This window comes from Opisthocomus hoazin, chromosome 4 (assembly GCF_030867145.1).
Source record: "Opisthocomus hoazin isolate bOpiHoa1 chromosome 4, bOpiHoa1.hap1, whole genome shotgun sequence".
Classification (NCBI taxonomy): domain Eukaryota; kingdom Metazoa; phylum Chordata; class Aves; order Opisthocomiformes; family Opisthocomidae; genus Opisthocomus; species Opisthocomus hoazin.
This window is the reverse complement of record NC_134417.1, coordinates 43,067,354-43,082,523: the sequence shown is the minus strand read 5'-3', so window position 1 is coordinate 43,082,523 and position 15,170 is coordinate 43,067,354. Positions and strand designations below refer to the sequence as shown.

General features: G+C 37.0%; 2 protein-coding genes across 5 annotated transcripts in view; both read left to right on the top strand.

Moving 5' to 3' along the window:
* The window catches only part of FBXL2 (F-box and leucine rich repeat protein 2), a 520,918-nt gene that overhangs the window by 307,701 nt on the left and 198,047 nt on the right, over positions 1–15,170 (top strand). The gene's annotated exons all lie outside the window — the stretch shown is intronic.
* PDCD6IP (programmed cell death 6 interacting protein) overlaps positions 1–15,170 on the top strand; it is a 34,751-nt gene that overhangs the window by 13,480 nt on the left and 6,101 nt on the right. For 2 of the 4 annotated variants that reach the window (XM_075418709.1, XM_075418708.1), the window contains exons 6-15: positions 2,580–2,680; positions 5,201–5,317; positions 7,446–7,668; positions 8,401–8,524; positions 9,489–9,666; positions 10,073–10,184; positions 10,973–11,142; positions 11,901–12,149; positions 13,457–13,591; positions 14,499–14,593. In XM_075418709.1, the coding sequence (XP_075274824.1) occupies positions 2,580–2,680; positions 5,201–5,317; positions 7,446–7,668; positions 8,401–8,524; positions 9,489–9,666; positions 10,073–10,184; positions 10,973–11,142; positions 11,901–12,149; positions 13,457–13,591; positions 14,499–14,593 (1,504 nt within the window). Of the gene's footprint in view, positions 1–2,579; positions 2,681–5,185; positions 5,318–7,445; positions 7,669–8,400; positions 8,525–9,488; positions 9,667–10,072; positions 10,185–10,972; positions 11,143–11,900; positions 12,150–13,456; positions 13,592–14,498; positions 14,594–15,170 lie in introns of all 4 variants that reach the window. The other 2 variants (XM_075418706.1, XM_075418705.1) reach the window with 1 other exon arrangement.

The window sequence follows — 15,170 nt, the reverse complement described above, 5'->3', positions numbered from 1 at the left end:
CCCTTACTGTTAAAGGCTGATTGTGAAATACTGATTCAGAGGCTGCATATTTGAATAAAACTATTAAAGTACGTATGCTTAAAAGAATTTTTCTGTGGCACAGTACTATCTTCAGTACAAGATCTCTTACTATTTGCTATTCTGCTCTTCTCTCTGTATTTACAAGAAGTTGTGCACCAAGAAATTACAAATATCTAAAAGTAGAACTAAGGACATAGAGGTCACATGTGATTGCCCACCAGCTGCTTCCTCTCCCCTCATTGTTTGGAATACAGTGGAAGACGACAGGGGTTATCCTAAGTGGGATGTTTATTCTCTTCACAGGGATGATCCCTGAAAATTCTTGCAGTCTTACTGCCTTTAGGAGAATCTCAACAAGAAACTATTGTCCTTCGGCCAACTGATAAATTGTGTTTATGTTCTTTATCAAGTTGGTAGCAGTATTTTAGTCTCTGGCTATTTGGACATTGCTTTGAAACAAATTTGTGTAACAAAATACCTGAAACTTTTCTTCAGAGCAGGAGTAGACGCTTACCTCATTTTGCATGGGAAATAGGTCTTTCTGTCACCTTCTTGATTTCTTCTTATGCAAAAACATGAAAAAGACAAAGCAACACCAATCCAAAACCCACATGTGCCTCATGGACTGAAGATTTTTTTGTGACTACTCCCAAGACCACAAGTCTGCCAGTGTTAGAAGGACAGTAAGGTTACTAATCAACTGACTATGGAGGCTGTAGGCTTTGCCAGATGTAGAGGTTCTTTTCCCTGGCAGGAAAGACATTTTGTCAAGAATCATGTTTGACAACTTGATTAACTTCAGAAACTTATTTTTAAAGTGGCAGTGCCTCAAAGTTTGATCTCAAAACTCAAGTTTAGCTTCTTGGTGCATTGACTTGCAATTTTCTGTTTTTTCTCTCATGTGAGAGTCCATTTAGTAGTTTACTAGCTGATAATATTATTTCTGATAGAACTGAGTTATTAATGAGTTAAAAGAAAGCAGAAGTGTTTGGCAAAAAAAAATTGTTCAGTCAGCTCGAACTGCACTGCATAACTACAGATCAGCTCTCCAGTTTCTGAGCTTTTCCTAATGTTTTCTTTAAGTCTGTGTGTGTTCACTATTCCATCTCAAGGCTTGCATTGTAGCTGCAATATTTTAAGATTATGTGAGTGAAAACTAAAGATTTTGATGAGGAAAGATCTATTCTGAGCTCTCTGTTTGGATGAAGGCGTCTCCTCTAACATATCCTTTGTTAAGGGAAATGTTGTTAATATGCCAATATTTTTGTTTGTTTTATTTTTTCTTTTCGTAGAGCTCAGGCTCTATGAAGGAAGGTGCAACTACCACACGCTAGGTGGAGCTAGAAGGACAATCTATTTAGATTTTGCTCGTTTTGGTTTTGTTAATTATTTAGTGCACTGGACAGAAACATTTTAGCAAAGAATTTGCTAGATCTCATAAGGTCCTTTCTCTATGTCATCTTAATCCTGTTCCACAGTGAAAAGATCTTTCTGGCATACCTTAAATGCATTTACCTCATAGAAGGTAAGTATATTACATCATAGCTCATGCTTGAAATGTTGTAGGTAGATGTGTGAATACACTGGAATGAGCAGCCCACTTGGGAATTCTTTTGATTTAATTTTGGCAGTTAAGCATACTCTGCAGACTTCCTAATCTCCCCATGTCCCCCTGCTGATGCTTATCAATCTGGCAGTACATAAAAATCACCTGAGTCAGAGGATACTTGTTTGTAAGGGCAGCTATTCAGAGTGGACAGCCAAAGTTTGCAGTGATTGCCTGCCTTCTCTTGGAAGGCTGACTTGCCAGTGCAGGCCAGAGGTATGATTATAAAAGGAAGTAACGATACATTCAGCACGTTCCTATTTTAACAGTTTTGGCTTCAGGAACAGGGTGAGGACGTGAGGCAGGGAATACCACTGCCACTAGACACATGCGGCTCTGATATGAAGTAGTCGATGCCACTTGGAGGAGCTGTGGTTGTTTACTTATAGGAATGGTGTTTCTGTACTCGCTGTAAGCTAACAGTGGTGTGGACTGCCATGGAAAGGGCCAGTCCCTTCTCTTCTGTTGCACCCCTGCAAATTTTTGAGAGTCCTGACATGGAGTTGGGATAGAGAACAGATCCTGCTGAAATGTAACTTTTTTTTGCTAACTAGATTTCAAGTAAATTCTTAGACTGTCTCCACAAATGCTTGTGCTGGCACAAGGGAAGGGCTGGGAACCATCTGCCAGAGTTGGAGTGGGACTGTGGCTTTTATTGGCAGTTTGCCATTTGTCTGAGGTAAAGCATCACGCTTAATCCTGCATAAATGCCAGCAGGTGCCAGAAGATTTCTTGTACAGCTGACTGAACCTTCAGTGTCGTCATTGAAGTAGAAAATCTGGAAACTGCAGTTGGATGTCAAGAAGGAAGAATGGGGTCCCACTTTTGAGCTATAATGTAAAGCTGTACCCTTAGAATGCAGTTGTTGCTGTCTGAAGATGAAGTAATTTACCTGTTCACTTGTAAAAACTGATGATAATCATAATTGTTTTGTTTTTTTCTCCCCTTCCAGATAAAATGAAAGATGGCATCATAGCTAAACTAGCTAATCAGGCTGCAGATTACTATGGTGATGCTTACAAACAATGTCAATATAAAGATACTTTGCCCAAGGTTAGTAACTCTCATGGAAATAATCTGGGATCTGCTGTTATTGTGAACAGCTGTTATTGTTTACAATGTACTTGATGAAATACACTTAAAATGTATCCTCAGGAAAATCTGACATATTCCCACGTTTCAGGGAAATCAACCTGTAGTTTGAGAAACAGTGAAGAATCTAGGAGGAAAAAAATAGTGTGGGTTTTTTAAATAAGTGAAGTCTAACTACACACAGTGTGTTTACTTGTAACAGATTTCATTTAAAGTGAACTTGAAATGTTTATGATAGCATTTAGGGATGCCTTCTTAGTACTCTAATGCCTTACTAAATCTGTTTTTCAAACTAACACTTTCTAATGGGGCTTAATTGGCTTCTAGTCTCAAAGTTTTAATGTGAAATTTGCTCTTATGTTGACAGCATGAATACGGTGGTACTGTTCACTTACCTGTTAATGCAAAACATGACTGGAAGTCAGTGTGTGTGTATCCTCTGTCCTTCTGCCTGCCTTCTCCTCTTCCTCCAGCCCAAAACAGTCTTGATACTTTTAAATTATCTCGATTTAGTTTTGACTATTCATTCTGAGTGCTGTTGGTTTTGAAAGATGCAGAAGGATCTTTTTTTCATGCTCTTTGAATATATACTGTATAACAAGTACTTAAAAATGAGCAGGTGTTCAGCGTATCAAAAGTATCAATTATGTTCAAATCGTAAAATAGTAGAAGACCTTTTGTGCAGTGTTACAAATACAGAAGTTGGATAAGATTTCTTTACTTGTGATGTTGTTGGACTCTTGAAACTTATGTCTAGCCAAGTAGGAAATTGTCTTCCATAGTGCTTTTTTCTTGAATGTCTCTGGGAAGCATTCCTTATTGCTAATTTGCAGTTATTTTTCATTCATTGATAGTTTCAAATCTCCGAAATAACTATTCCAGCTTGCAGTAGTCTTTCTTGTTACAAATAAAATGTGAAATCTACTAGATTTACTAAAAATACACTGGAAATTTTACTAAAAATATATTTACCAGTGATAAATGGAAGTAGTTGATGTCTGGTCCTGTACCTTCATGTGCAATCTTAGTCACATAATTACCAAAGCAATTGCTAAAGGTACTTTTATTCCTTTGGGGGGGGGGTGGAAATCAGGTAACTCCCCCCCCCCGCCCCTTTTTTTAATGTAGAATAGAATCTTCGTGATGATAGGAACTGTATGGGTAAGGGCTATTTCCTATAAAGTAAAAGTATTCATTTTTATGCTTAAGCAGTAAGTGACACATGCCTTTGTAGGCCAGTGAGTTCACTTCTATATACATTTTTGGAAAAATTTTTTTTTTAAAGTTAAATTGATATCTTGCTTGGCTACAACTTGATAGATTCTTTTATGTATGTGCATATTTCCTCCCACACATTCTGTGGCACTTTACAGACTGGGCCAATTTCTCACTTAGGTATTATGTTTATAATCGATTTCTGAGAGGCAATGAGGATAATAAAGTTACTGCTTTGTCTTTTGTTGTTGTGGACCTTTCTAAGCCATATATCTGCTCTCAGTTCCAGCTGCACAGCAGTCTGTCAGTTGATTATCTGAAAGAACAGAATAAGGTTTGCTGGTTCCTTGAGTTAACACCAGCTCTGAGAACAGTTACTCGTATGGGAGTGTGAAATAGAGGTTGACTTGATGGGTCAGATGCCAGTTGCAAGGCCTCCCAGATGGCTTTTTCATCCAAATTTACCCTCTTTTTTTTTTTTTCTTTTCATCTCTGGTGGGGGCAGCAAATTTGTGCAAATATGAAGAAGCAGGTCTATATATACTGAGGTCTTTAAAATATAACTCTGGTTTTCCAGTGCTCCTTGATTTAAGAAATAAAACAGTAAGGCCAAATCGTTGATCAAAGACCATGCTTATACTGTGGGCTGCAGCATAATGTTTTCTTCATGTCTTGGTTGGTACTCCTGCAAAGATAAGTGCATTCATATGAAAGTCTAAAAATGATGTTTAAATTGCTTTCCATGTCAGTAGCTATTGGTCCTCTTTATTTGTTCTTTGCTTTCATGATTTTAGAGTTACTTTCTTGATAGGCCTGCTGGTGTTTTAAGTGTAACCGCTTTGTTAAATTGGAGGAAAAAATAGAAAAAGGACTGTCTTTCCCCCCTTCCCCTTCTTTTAAGAATGCTTTGGCTTGGCTTTGTCTTGAGGGCATTTGGGTGTGTTCTTGAAACTATGCTTTCTAACATGTGCATGCATTTCTAATCTTCAGAGTAAATGTTGTGACTTCATGGCTTGAATTTAAATTGTAGGTCATCTAAAATAACGGACACTAAGAATTTTGCAACAACAGATTAGAAAAAGACTGGATTCAATCCATGCAAAGTCACGTGGTCTCTGACATTTACCTCTAATGTTTTAACCTATCTAAACCATTAATTGGGTGATTCTAATTTCCTTTTCTTCTTCCTTTTTCTTCCTGCATCCCATGTTGTCTGTGGTGGTTAATGTGGTTGGACTTTCCCCTGGTCAGTATTTTTATTTCCAGGAGGTGTTTCCTGTTCTGGCTGCAAAGCACTGCATTATGCAGGCCAATGCAGAATATCATCAATCTATCCTGGCAAAACAGCAGAAGAAATTTGGTGAAGAAATTGGGAGGTTGCAGGTGGGTAACTTTGTTTCTTCTCTGAAAAATGTGGGAAAACTTTAAATCCCAAAAAGCTAGCTCAGAGTTCTAAAATTCAAATAACTAAGAATGAAATATATTCAAAATTTAAAGAGAATGTTTATCACATGAATCAAGTTATTAGCAGCTGCAAAGATGAGTGGTATCTCTAGCTCTTATAAAGGTGTATGTTAATGTTTTTTGGGCAGTTTGATACTGCTTGACGTGTTAAGTCTGTATCTTTACCTTTGCATAGGCTTCTTATCTTAGTGTAGCTAATAAAGCAGACTTGTTAATAAAACTTCCTAAGTAATATTATTTAAGAAAACTCCCAAAACATTAAAATTCTGCCTAATCTATACCTAACTCCTTTCCTGCAATCCTGATTTAAATTGGAATAATTTTTGAAAAACATAAAAACAGTTGCATTTTTAGCCTTTATAGTTTTTTGCCTTTATATGTGATTTCTAGAGGGACTTGGGTATATATGCTGTAATGAGTAAGGTCGTTTTAAGTAAGGTGGGGGGAAAAAAAGGCTGAAAATAACTACTTTCTTAAAGTCCCCTGGTCCTGGAGGGTGGGAAAGGTGCCACTTTGCCTGCCTTTGTAGGATCCATGTGCAAAATCTATATATTGATACACAGGAGAGTTGAGAGACTTATGTAAGACTGTCATGTTGACATTTTGAAAGTTACCATTATGCATTTATTGACTTGGAGCGGGATGGGGCTTAAAACTTTTTTTGTGTGCTTGCATGACAATGAAGTGCCTGTATGAACTTCTAATAGCAACTTGTTGTATTATGACTATGTTACTAGGTGATAGATGAAGGTGTATCTGTTTTTTATTCTGCAGTTTCAAATCTGCCTAGCAGGCCTCCTTTTCCAGGACTCTGCTGCAATAGAATATTAATGTCTTTTAGTGCTCATCCTTGACAGATCTGACTATATCAAATTTACTATCATTGTTAAGTTGTATAGTAAATTAGCTTGTGTCCATGATTTTTCTTCATGTTGTGGTACAGGAAGTATCCTTTTATGCTGAGTAGTTAAAGTTTTGGTGTGTATGTTTATTGGTTTTGTTTTAATGAAGCCTGAGGGGAAATACTCCGTTATTACTTTAGCACTGCTTCATGAACAGCATGTAGTCAGAAGTTAAAATCCTGTCTCTTATTATTTAATACATTTAGAAAGATGAAACTTAAATCCCGTTCTCCATAGTTATTAAAATATTAATTCAATAATTAATCAAAATTAGAGGTTTAGTATCCTTTTTGATGAGTTTTTGAAAAGTACTTTAATTGCTATAAATTAGTACTCTTTTTATTTTCCTTTGTAAAAGCTAGAACAAAGATGGATTAAATTTTAAATTTTTAATTTTAAATTATAAATGTTTTGGGAAGGACAGGCAGGGGAGATGAGGAGGGGGTGTCGCCCTGTGTGTCAATGATGGCTGGAGTGCATGGAGATCCAACTGGAGATGGACAGAGAGCTGACTGAGTGCTCAGTCAGGAGCAGGATTAAAGGCAGGGCAGGGACTGGTGACATTATAGTGGGGGTCTGCTACAGGCCACTCGACCAGGAAGACCAAGTGGGCAAGGCCCTCTGTAGGCAGGTAGGAGCAGCCTTACGTTCAGAAGCCATGGCCCTCATGGGGGACTTCAGCCACCCTGATATCTGTTGGCAGGACAACATAGTAGGGCATAAGCAATCCAGAAGGTTCCTGGACTGCAGTGATGATAACTTCCCTCTCAAAGTGATAGAAGAGTGCATGAGGAGAGGTGCTATGCTATGGGTGTTCGAAGCGTTACTGCCTCTAACTCACGATTACTTCTTTTAGATTTTGGGGAGTCATATTGAAGCTATTGTGAGATATTAACTTGGCTACTGTTTTGTTTGGTGTTGTGTACCCACCCCATGCCCGCCCTAAACTAATGAGTAAAAATCTATTTTTTCCTTTTTGGTACATAAGAGGGGAGAATATTTTCTTAAGGAAGTAATAATATTGATCATACGCACCAGCAGTAGTTACTTGGCTAATGGGGAAGCTCATCTGTTTTCCTAGGTATATATGAAAGGGAGAAAGACAAGTCATTTTAATTTTAACTGTATTTTTATTTTTTTTTTAGCATGCAGCAGACTTGGTGAAAACAGTGGCATCTCGTTACGATGAATATATAAATGTTAAAGATCTGGTTGACAAAATCAACCGTGCACTTACAGCTGCCAAAAAAGACAATGACTTCATTTACCATGACCGGGTTCCTGACCTGAAAGATTTGGAGTCCATTGGAAAAGCCAGTCTTGTGAAGGCTACTCCAGTTGTTGTTCCTCTCAGTCAGAAATTCACTGGTAAGCGAAGTGTGGAGCGCACAAGGTAATCGTTGCCCTGTGAAGCGTGTGGCCACCAAAGTTCATTTGTACCATGAAAAAGTAAACGTTTTCTTTTGAATCGTATGAAGTGTACAGCAGTGTTTTTGAAAGTGCCGTTTGTCTTTTCCAGTTTGTTCTGCTTGATGATAAAAAGTACTGGAAGAATAAACCACAGGTTGAAAATCATTACCTGAAATGTGCCCTCCTCTTAAAGATTTTCTCAGTAACTGGATTTTCTGTATTAAATCAAACTTTTTAATTTCAGAAGGAACACTAATATAAGGGAAGAGTATCAAATTGTACAATCTTAACTAGCCTAGTTGTTGGTCTTCCATAAATCTGAAAAATTTCAGTTTGTTGGCTGTACAGGGGAGTTCTGAAGAATGATTCTCTTCCCTTTCTCATTTTCTTCCTTTAAAAAAGCAGAATTAGAATTGAAGTCATAATTAAATCTGATTTGTAATCCTACAATAGTTTTAAATAGAATGCCTTTAAATTAAGACTTGAATTGATTTAGAAATAAAAACTGAAATCTAATCTAAAGACCTGTAGAAATAGATTTAATGTTTTTTTAAGATATCTTGGGGAGTGGTGGAGAATATCTTAAACTGTTTAGATCAGTCTCTGTAGTGCAACCTGTACGAAAGCTGTAAGATGTTTGTGTCTTTTTACCTTCATAGTGCAACGTATTTTTTACTACTTTAATTGCAGACCTATTTGAGAAGATGGTTCCATTGCAAGTTCAGCAATCTGTGAGTGTTTATAACCAGAGGAAGGCAGATCTAGTAAACAGGTTAATAGCCCAGATGAGAGAAGCCACAAATCTGGCAAATGGGTGAGTATGGCTTTTCGTTAAATGTCTCAAGAGGAATTATGGAGCAGCCTATAAACACCAGTTGCCTTGCAGTCTGCAGACATCCAGATGTCAGCAGTGGTGTTTTATTACTGTATGATAGGCTGGCAAACTTAAGCCGTAGCAGGAGTATTTAGAACTACTTTTCTGCAGATGTAAAGACTGAAAGTATATTAAGAGCAAATAGTACTTAATTTTCTTCACTCTTTCTTCATCTTTTATGAGGCTGAGACTTGCTCAGAAAATGTTCCAGTACCAATAATCTAGAAGGATTTTCACATTCCAGTGGTCAGATTAATTGTACCAGTGACTGAATTCCTGTTATTTTTTCCACCAAAATTTTGTTCTTTAAAATAAATAATAATAAAAAATATTATGTCAAGCTGAAAGATATGAATATAATTCAAGACAGTTGGTTATTTACCTACTAGATAGTTATTACTGAAAATATTTGCCGTATTTTACAAGTACTGAAAGACTAGGGTTTATTTAGCTTTTTAAGAGCTTTGAAACCTATTTTTGGCGAGGTATACACTAGGAGTAAGTTTAGAGTTTTCAATTTGAAATTTCTGTCCAGGACTACATTATACCCTGTTTCCATTTATAATTGACTGTGTGATTGTTTGTTTGGAAAGCAGTATTATTTATGGGATAAAACAGGAAGTTCCGTCTGAACATGAGGAAGAACTTCTTCCCTCTGAGGGTGACGGAGCACTGGAACAGGCTGCCCAGGGAGGTTGTGGGGTCTCCTTCTCTGGAGATATTCAAGACCCGCCTGGACAAGGTCCTGTGCAGCCTGCTGTAGGTGACCCTGCTTCGGCAGGGGGGTTGGACTAGATGACCCACAGAGGTCCCTTCCAACCCCTACTATTCTGTGATTCTGTGATTCTGTGAAAACCATCTAATACTGCAAACAAGCTGCTATTTAACATGTTGACTTTTCCAGTGTGTTGGCTTCCCTCAATCTTCCTGCTGCTATCGAAGATGTGTCTGGTGATACTGTTCCTCAGTCTATTTTGAACAAGTCTAAATCTGTGATTGAACAGGGAGGAATTCAGACTGTTGATCAGCTGATCAAAGATCTGCCTGAACTGCTACAAAGGAACAAAGAAATTCTAGATGAAGTAAGCTCAGCAACCTCTAACACTAAAACATTCTTAAAAAATACCACCACTGAACTCTTTCTCTTCAAATGGCCATAGAAAAAGTGCATGATTATCCAAAAATGCTTGTGACACTAATAGTGCTTAAAATGTCATATTTTTAAAGTGTTGAGTTCATACAAAAACTGTGCTATCACATGTGGGTGGTCCCTTACAAGTATTTTGTTTTTAAAATTGTTGGGGTGTGTGTGGGGAGCATTATAAATAAATTTGGGTGATTTATGCCTTTTGTGCCTCTTTTTATTTGCCAAATTAAATTTATAAAGAATGTGTAAGCATTATTTGTATTTTCTACACTAGCTGTGTATTTTGTAGCTATTCCATGTTTAGAACAGCTTATAATGCATGTAACATTTTACTCTTGTAGTCATTAAGATTATTAGATGAAGAAGAAACTACAGACAATGACCTGCGAACAAAATTCAAAGAACGCTGGCAGAGAACACCATCCAATGAACTCTATAAACCTTTAAGGGCAGGTAAAGTTCCAGTTTTGTGCTTTGGATTCTGGGAATGCGCTAAAATGTCCATTTCCATACTGTAACTTTAAGTAGTTTTCAATGCTCTGATACTGTCTTTAAAGATACAAATTTCAGTTTAGGAGAGATTATGCCAAAATATCTTTATTGCAATCTCGACTGTTATTTGGGGTTGAGAGGTGGTGTGATAGCAGGGAGTTTGCGGCTGCTTTTGCACCGCTGGAGTGCACGTGCATGCTAAAGTTTCAGAAAGCATATGTGATGAAAAATGTCTGCCCTCCTAAGAATCTGGTTGCAGTTACCTCTTAAATACTTTAATGTATTTTTCTTTGTATTGCCCATCAAGATGTTATTTTCTCTTTGATTTGGTGTTTTGTTTTGTTTTGTTTTCCCCAGCAGTTAGCCAAACTACTTAGGGCCATTGCTATAGCATGTTTTCTGTGCACTTAATATGTGTTGTTTTGAAGCTAACAAGGGACTGATACCACTGTCTTAGTCTGGCAAAGTTGCAGGGGTTTAAATATGGGAAGTAGCTCAAAGCAGTGTGCATTCACGTACTTTTGTATGCTTCTCTGGAGAATTAATACAGGTACCTGGTTTATGCACTATTTAAAACATAACTTGGAAGCTTAAGTTTAATATACAAGTCTTAATAACTTCATAATGTGCAGGCTCATAAAAATGTATGAAGACTTGCTGAAAAGCATGAAAAATGCTCTGGTGCAAGACTTGAATAAAAGGAAGTTTTGAAATTATGTAAGCATCCTTTTTTCCTCTCCCACCACCAGAGGGAGCCAACTACCATAATATTTTGAATAAAGCTGTGCAAGCAGATGGCCAAGTTAAAGAGCGCTATCAGTCTCACCGGGATACGATTGCCCTTCTGTGTAAGCCAGAGTCAGAACTCAACGCAGCCATTCCTTCTGCCAACCCAGCAAAAACATTACAAGGAAGTGAGGTAAAGCATTGATATTTGTCTCCATTTTGAATAGAAGTGCTATTAATCAAACAAAATAAACCTACATGAATTGATGTGGAAGGTGGTCCTTAGCTGCTCTTGTTTCTATCGCAGTTGATACAAGAGGCAACTAACATTTGGAAAAGAAATTTTATTTTTTTTTGTATATCTGCTTGAGTACAGTTTGTTACACTTAGTGTGAGCAAGTTCGATCGCCATGGATGGCAAGACTGGTTGACTGTTATAAAAGAAGCAATCCTTGATGAATATTTTTGTTATATAGGGTGGTGTAGTGCTCAGGTTTTTGGGGCAATTAGGCAACGTAAATGACATGGCCCAGTGTTTTAAAGTATTAGGCAATTACACCAATTTGCTTTTCAAGAAAGTCATGGCTCGTATATAGCAATATGATTGTTTTTCTCATAGGAGTAATTTGAATTCAGTGGTTTTGACTGCTGTTTTTAGAATATTCTATTGGAAGATAACAGTTTTTAAAAAAAGTTTAAAAATCTTTGTGGTAATTCAGTGTTACTGGAAGAAAATCTTCAGAGAAGAATATAGCTTCAGAAATGCTAGAAGATCTCTGTTTCATTGCATTTTGTCCTGGTTTGTCATCTTAAACACATTTATAAACAAATACTCCTGCAGTAGTGTCGCCAGCATCGGTGAGGAGTGCAAGATGGAAAAACAAGTAATAGATTATACTTCTCCAATAATTCCTCTAAACATGCTAACTTCTGACACTTTTTATTGCCTAGGTTGTTAATGTCTTAAGAACTTTGCTGGCCAATCTGGATGAAGTTAAGAAGGAGAGAGAACAACTGGAAAACGACCTGAAATCTGTAAATTTTGACATGACAAGCAAATTCCTGACTGCACTTGCACAGGATGGTGCTATAAATGAGGAGGCTATTTCTGTGACGGAGTTGGACAGAATTTATGGAAGTTACACACAGAAAGTGCAAGAGTCCCTAAAAAAGCAGGAAGAACATCTCAAAAACATTCAGGTACAACACCTTGCATGTCTTCCTTCCTTTTAAAGTAAGGACTAACAATTCCTGTATCTCTCCAGTGCTTTAGAAATATCACTTTGCTTTCTACTCAGTTTTGCTAGTTACTCTGTCATACGCCAGTTGATACTTCTTTATGCCTCTGATTACTGAAACATACAGGGGTGTTTTTTGTGTTCACTGGAAAAAAATGTGAATTTTAGCAGAATCTCCCAGATCTCCAGTGTAAATTCTCTTCGACCTTTTCTTGGCCCAATTGTGCAGATGATTTTGCCTTTGAAAGAAGCTTAACTGGTATGTTAAGAAGTTTTTGGTTTTGATTTTTCCCCTCATCCCATTTTAATACTTCTTTCTGGGGTGACAGGAGACCTGTCCTTGCTGTCTACTAGAAGACGTTTTGGGTCTCTGAAGTACATTGTGGTTTATTCCTAATTGCTATTTACAATGTGCTTGATGTCCAGCATGTGCAAAGCTCATCGAATTAAAAATTAATGAGAATTTACCAAAGTTTATTTATAAATTCAGGCTTAATTTGTAAGTAACGCTGGAGATGGATATTTGAAACATCTGGCGAAAGAGGAAGTTTTAATGTTTTGATAAGTGACAGCAGTGGCTTGAGTAATGATGAGGCCTCTTTGTGCACAGGATTATTTGCAACTTCTGACTGCAACTTGGATTGCAAGAATAAGACTTTTCCAAAAGGGAAAAAATGGTTTCCTAATGTTTATCAGGGATTTTATGTTCAGATATCTTTTACCATAATATACTTTAAAAACCTTGATAGATACTACTTTGATGTTTGAATGTGTTGGAGTTCAAGTTTGGCTGCTTTTGGCAGCTGAAGTAGTCTTTCTAGGTTTGCTTGCTTTGGTTTTTTTTCCCCCAAATAAAATGACATGTAGATGATCCTTCTGTAAGTTTTCCACTTTCCTGTCCTTTTAATAGCTTGTCAGCATCAACCAAATTTGAGGTGGCACTTCTTAGAATTCAATGTGATTTTATGAGTTTCAGTGGAGGGTAGTACAGGAGAGAGCCAGATTAGTGTAGCCTCTGAGTCTGCAGTATGAACTTGTGAATTAGCTGATACCTACTGCCAGTGAGTTAATGAATGTATAGTTCTGAAATAGCCACTGCACTTGGCAGATAGCAAGTATCAGGAAGTACAGTGCAGAAGGTGAGGAAAGGCAGGCATTGGGAAAAGGACAAACATGCAAGGAGTAAGAGGAAAAAACATAAAGATGCAGAATCTTGTACGAAACTAGGTTGCATTGTTTTCATTGCATATTTTTTTCCCCTCTTTTAAGAATGCACATCAGGAATTTTCGAAGATGAAACAATCAAACAATGAATCTAATTTAAGAGAAGAAGTTTTGAAGAATTTAGCTGTAGCAAATGACAACTTCGTGGAACTTGTAGCCAATTTAAAAGAAGGTACAAAGGTATGATAACACTTCAGGGTTTGAAAGAACTTATTTTTATTTACACAGTGAGACATGACTCAAATCATAATAAACCTTGCAGACATGCTAGATGAGAGGTACATTTATGAGGATTTTACTACTGAAGTAAGGACAGTGGGTTGCTTGAAGTTTGATTATTCAGACAATTGTGAAAAGCTCCTTTGTTCCTATCTGAAAAGTAAGCTTTTCTGAGCATTGCTTTATATTAAAGTAGGAAAGGATGTTAATTACAGTTGAGTAACTGATGCTGAAGTACCCAGATGAGCCATTTTATCTGAAGAATTCTTTCATCTGTTCTCCCATGGTATTTAATCACCTTATCAAACTTGTGTTTCATATACTGCCGCTGCATACGTGAGGAGAGCTTTATTTAGCTTACTTTTTTTTGATCTGGAAGGTGTCGTACTGATTCTGTGTTAAGTACTTTTTGCTGATTTGCTGATAGCTCACTAGAGGAAAGAAAATAAAACTCTGAAATGTCTATACGAATGAAATGCATGGAACTGACTGAAGGCAGTAAAATTAAAAAAAAAAAAAAATCTTTTAAAAAATAAACAGTTAATCACCAGAAGCGATCTAGTTTTGTTCTGGTGGTAATACATTTTCTGCTTGTCTTAAACTATTTTAAATTTATACACACACATATATATTAAAAAAAAACAAACACAGAAACATAACAACAAAATTGTATGCTATTACAGGGGTGGACAAGAGCTGAGTAATAGTTTTTGAAAAGCAGAATAAAATGCACTAGCAGACTTTACTGGAATGGCAAGTTCTGGGCACTGTAATTAATGCGATGCCTATAATTGGATCAATATGTAGCAATATGCTAACATGGAGTCTGAAAGTATTGACTGAACTTGTTGGGTTTTTTCTTCACTAGTTTTACAATGAGCTGACAGAAATCTTGCTGAAATTTCAAAATAAATGCAGTGACATTGTCTTTGCTCGCAAGACTGAAAGAGATGAACTGCTCAAGTAAGATTTCAATATTTTGTTTAAGCTTCATAGAAAGTTAAATATTTATCAGAAATTAATCTTTGAGGACAGGTTTATTATGATACTTGATGAAATGAGCAAGGGAGAATAGGTGTATTAGGACTATCACCTCTTCTTTGCCTTAATGCTAACCTCGCCTTCCCCCCTCTAATGATAACCCCACTCTTCCCTCTCTGAAAAACTATGAAAGTTGATAGGAGAAATAAATGGAAGAATCTACTTTGAAGTCTGCTCTGCTGTGCCTATATACAGTTCAGCATGAATCTGTTTAATTTTATAATTTTGCTCTCAGTTCTTTTTGGCATGTGTCTGTTTAATCATTTTGTTTTATTCTTTCCTGTGAGGAACTTCTGATTTCTGCATCTTGCTCCTGTTGTCGTTTTGGTTTGAGAAATTAAATAAACGTTTCAGCATAGGATTGCCTTTCATGTGCCCACTGTCAGCAGGGGAAAAATGTTGGTATTCCATGTCTGCTCCGTAGTCTGATCTGGTCTGATACTTTGTCATTGTTTAGATATGTGGGTTGCCTACACTTCTGGAGAGAGAAATAGATTTT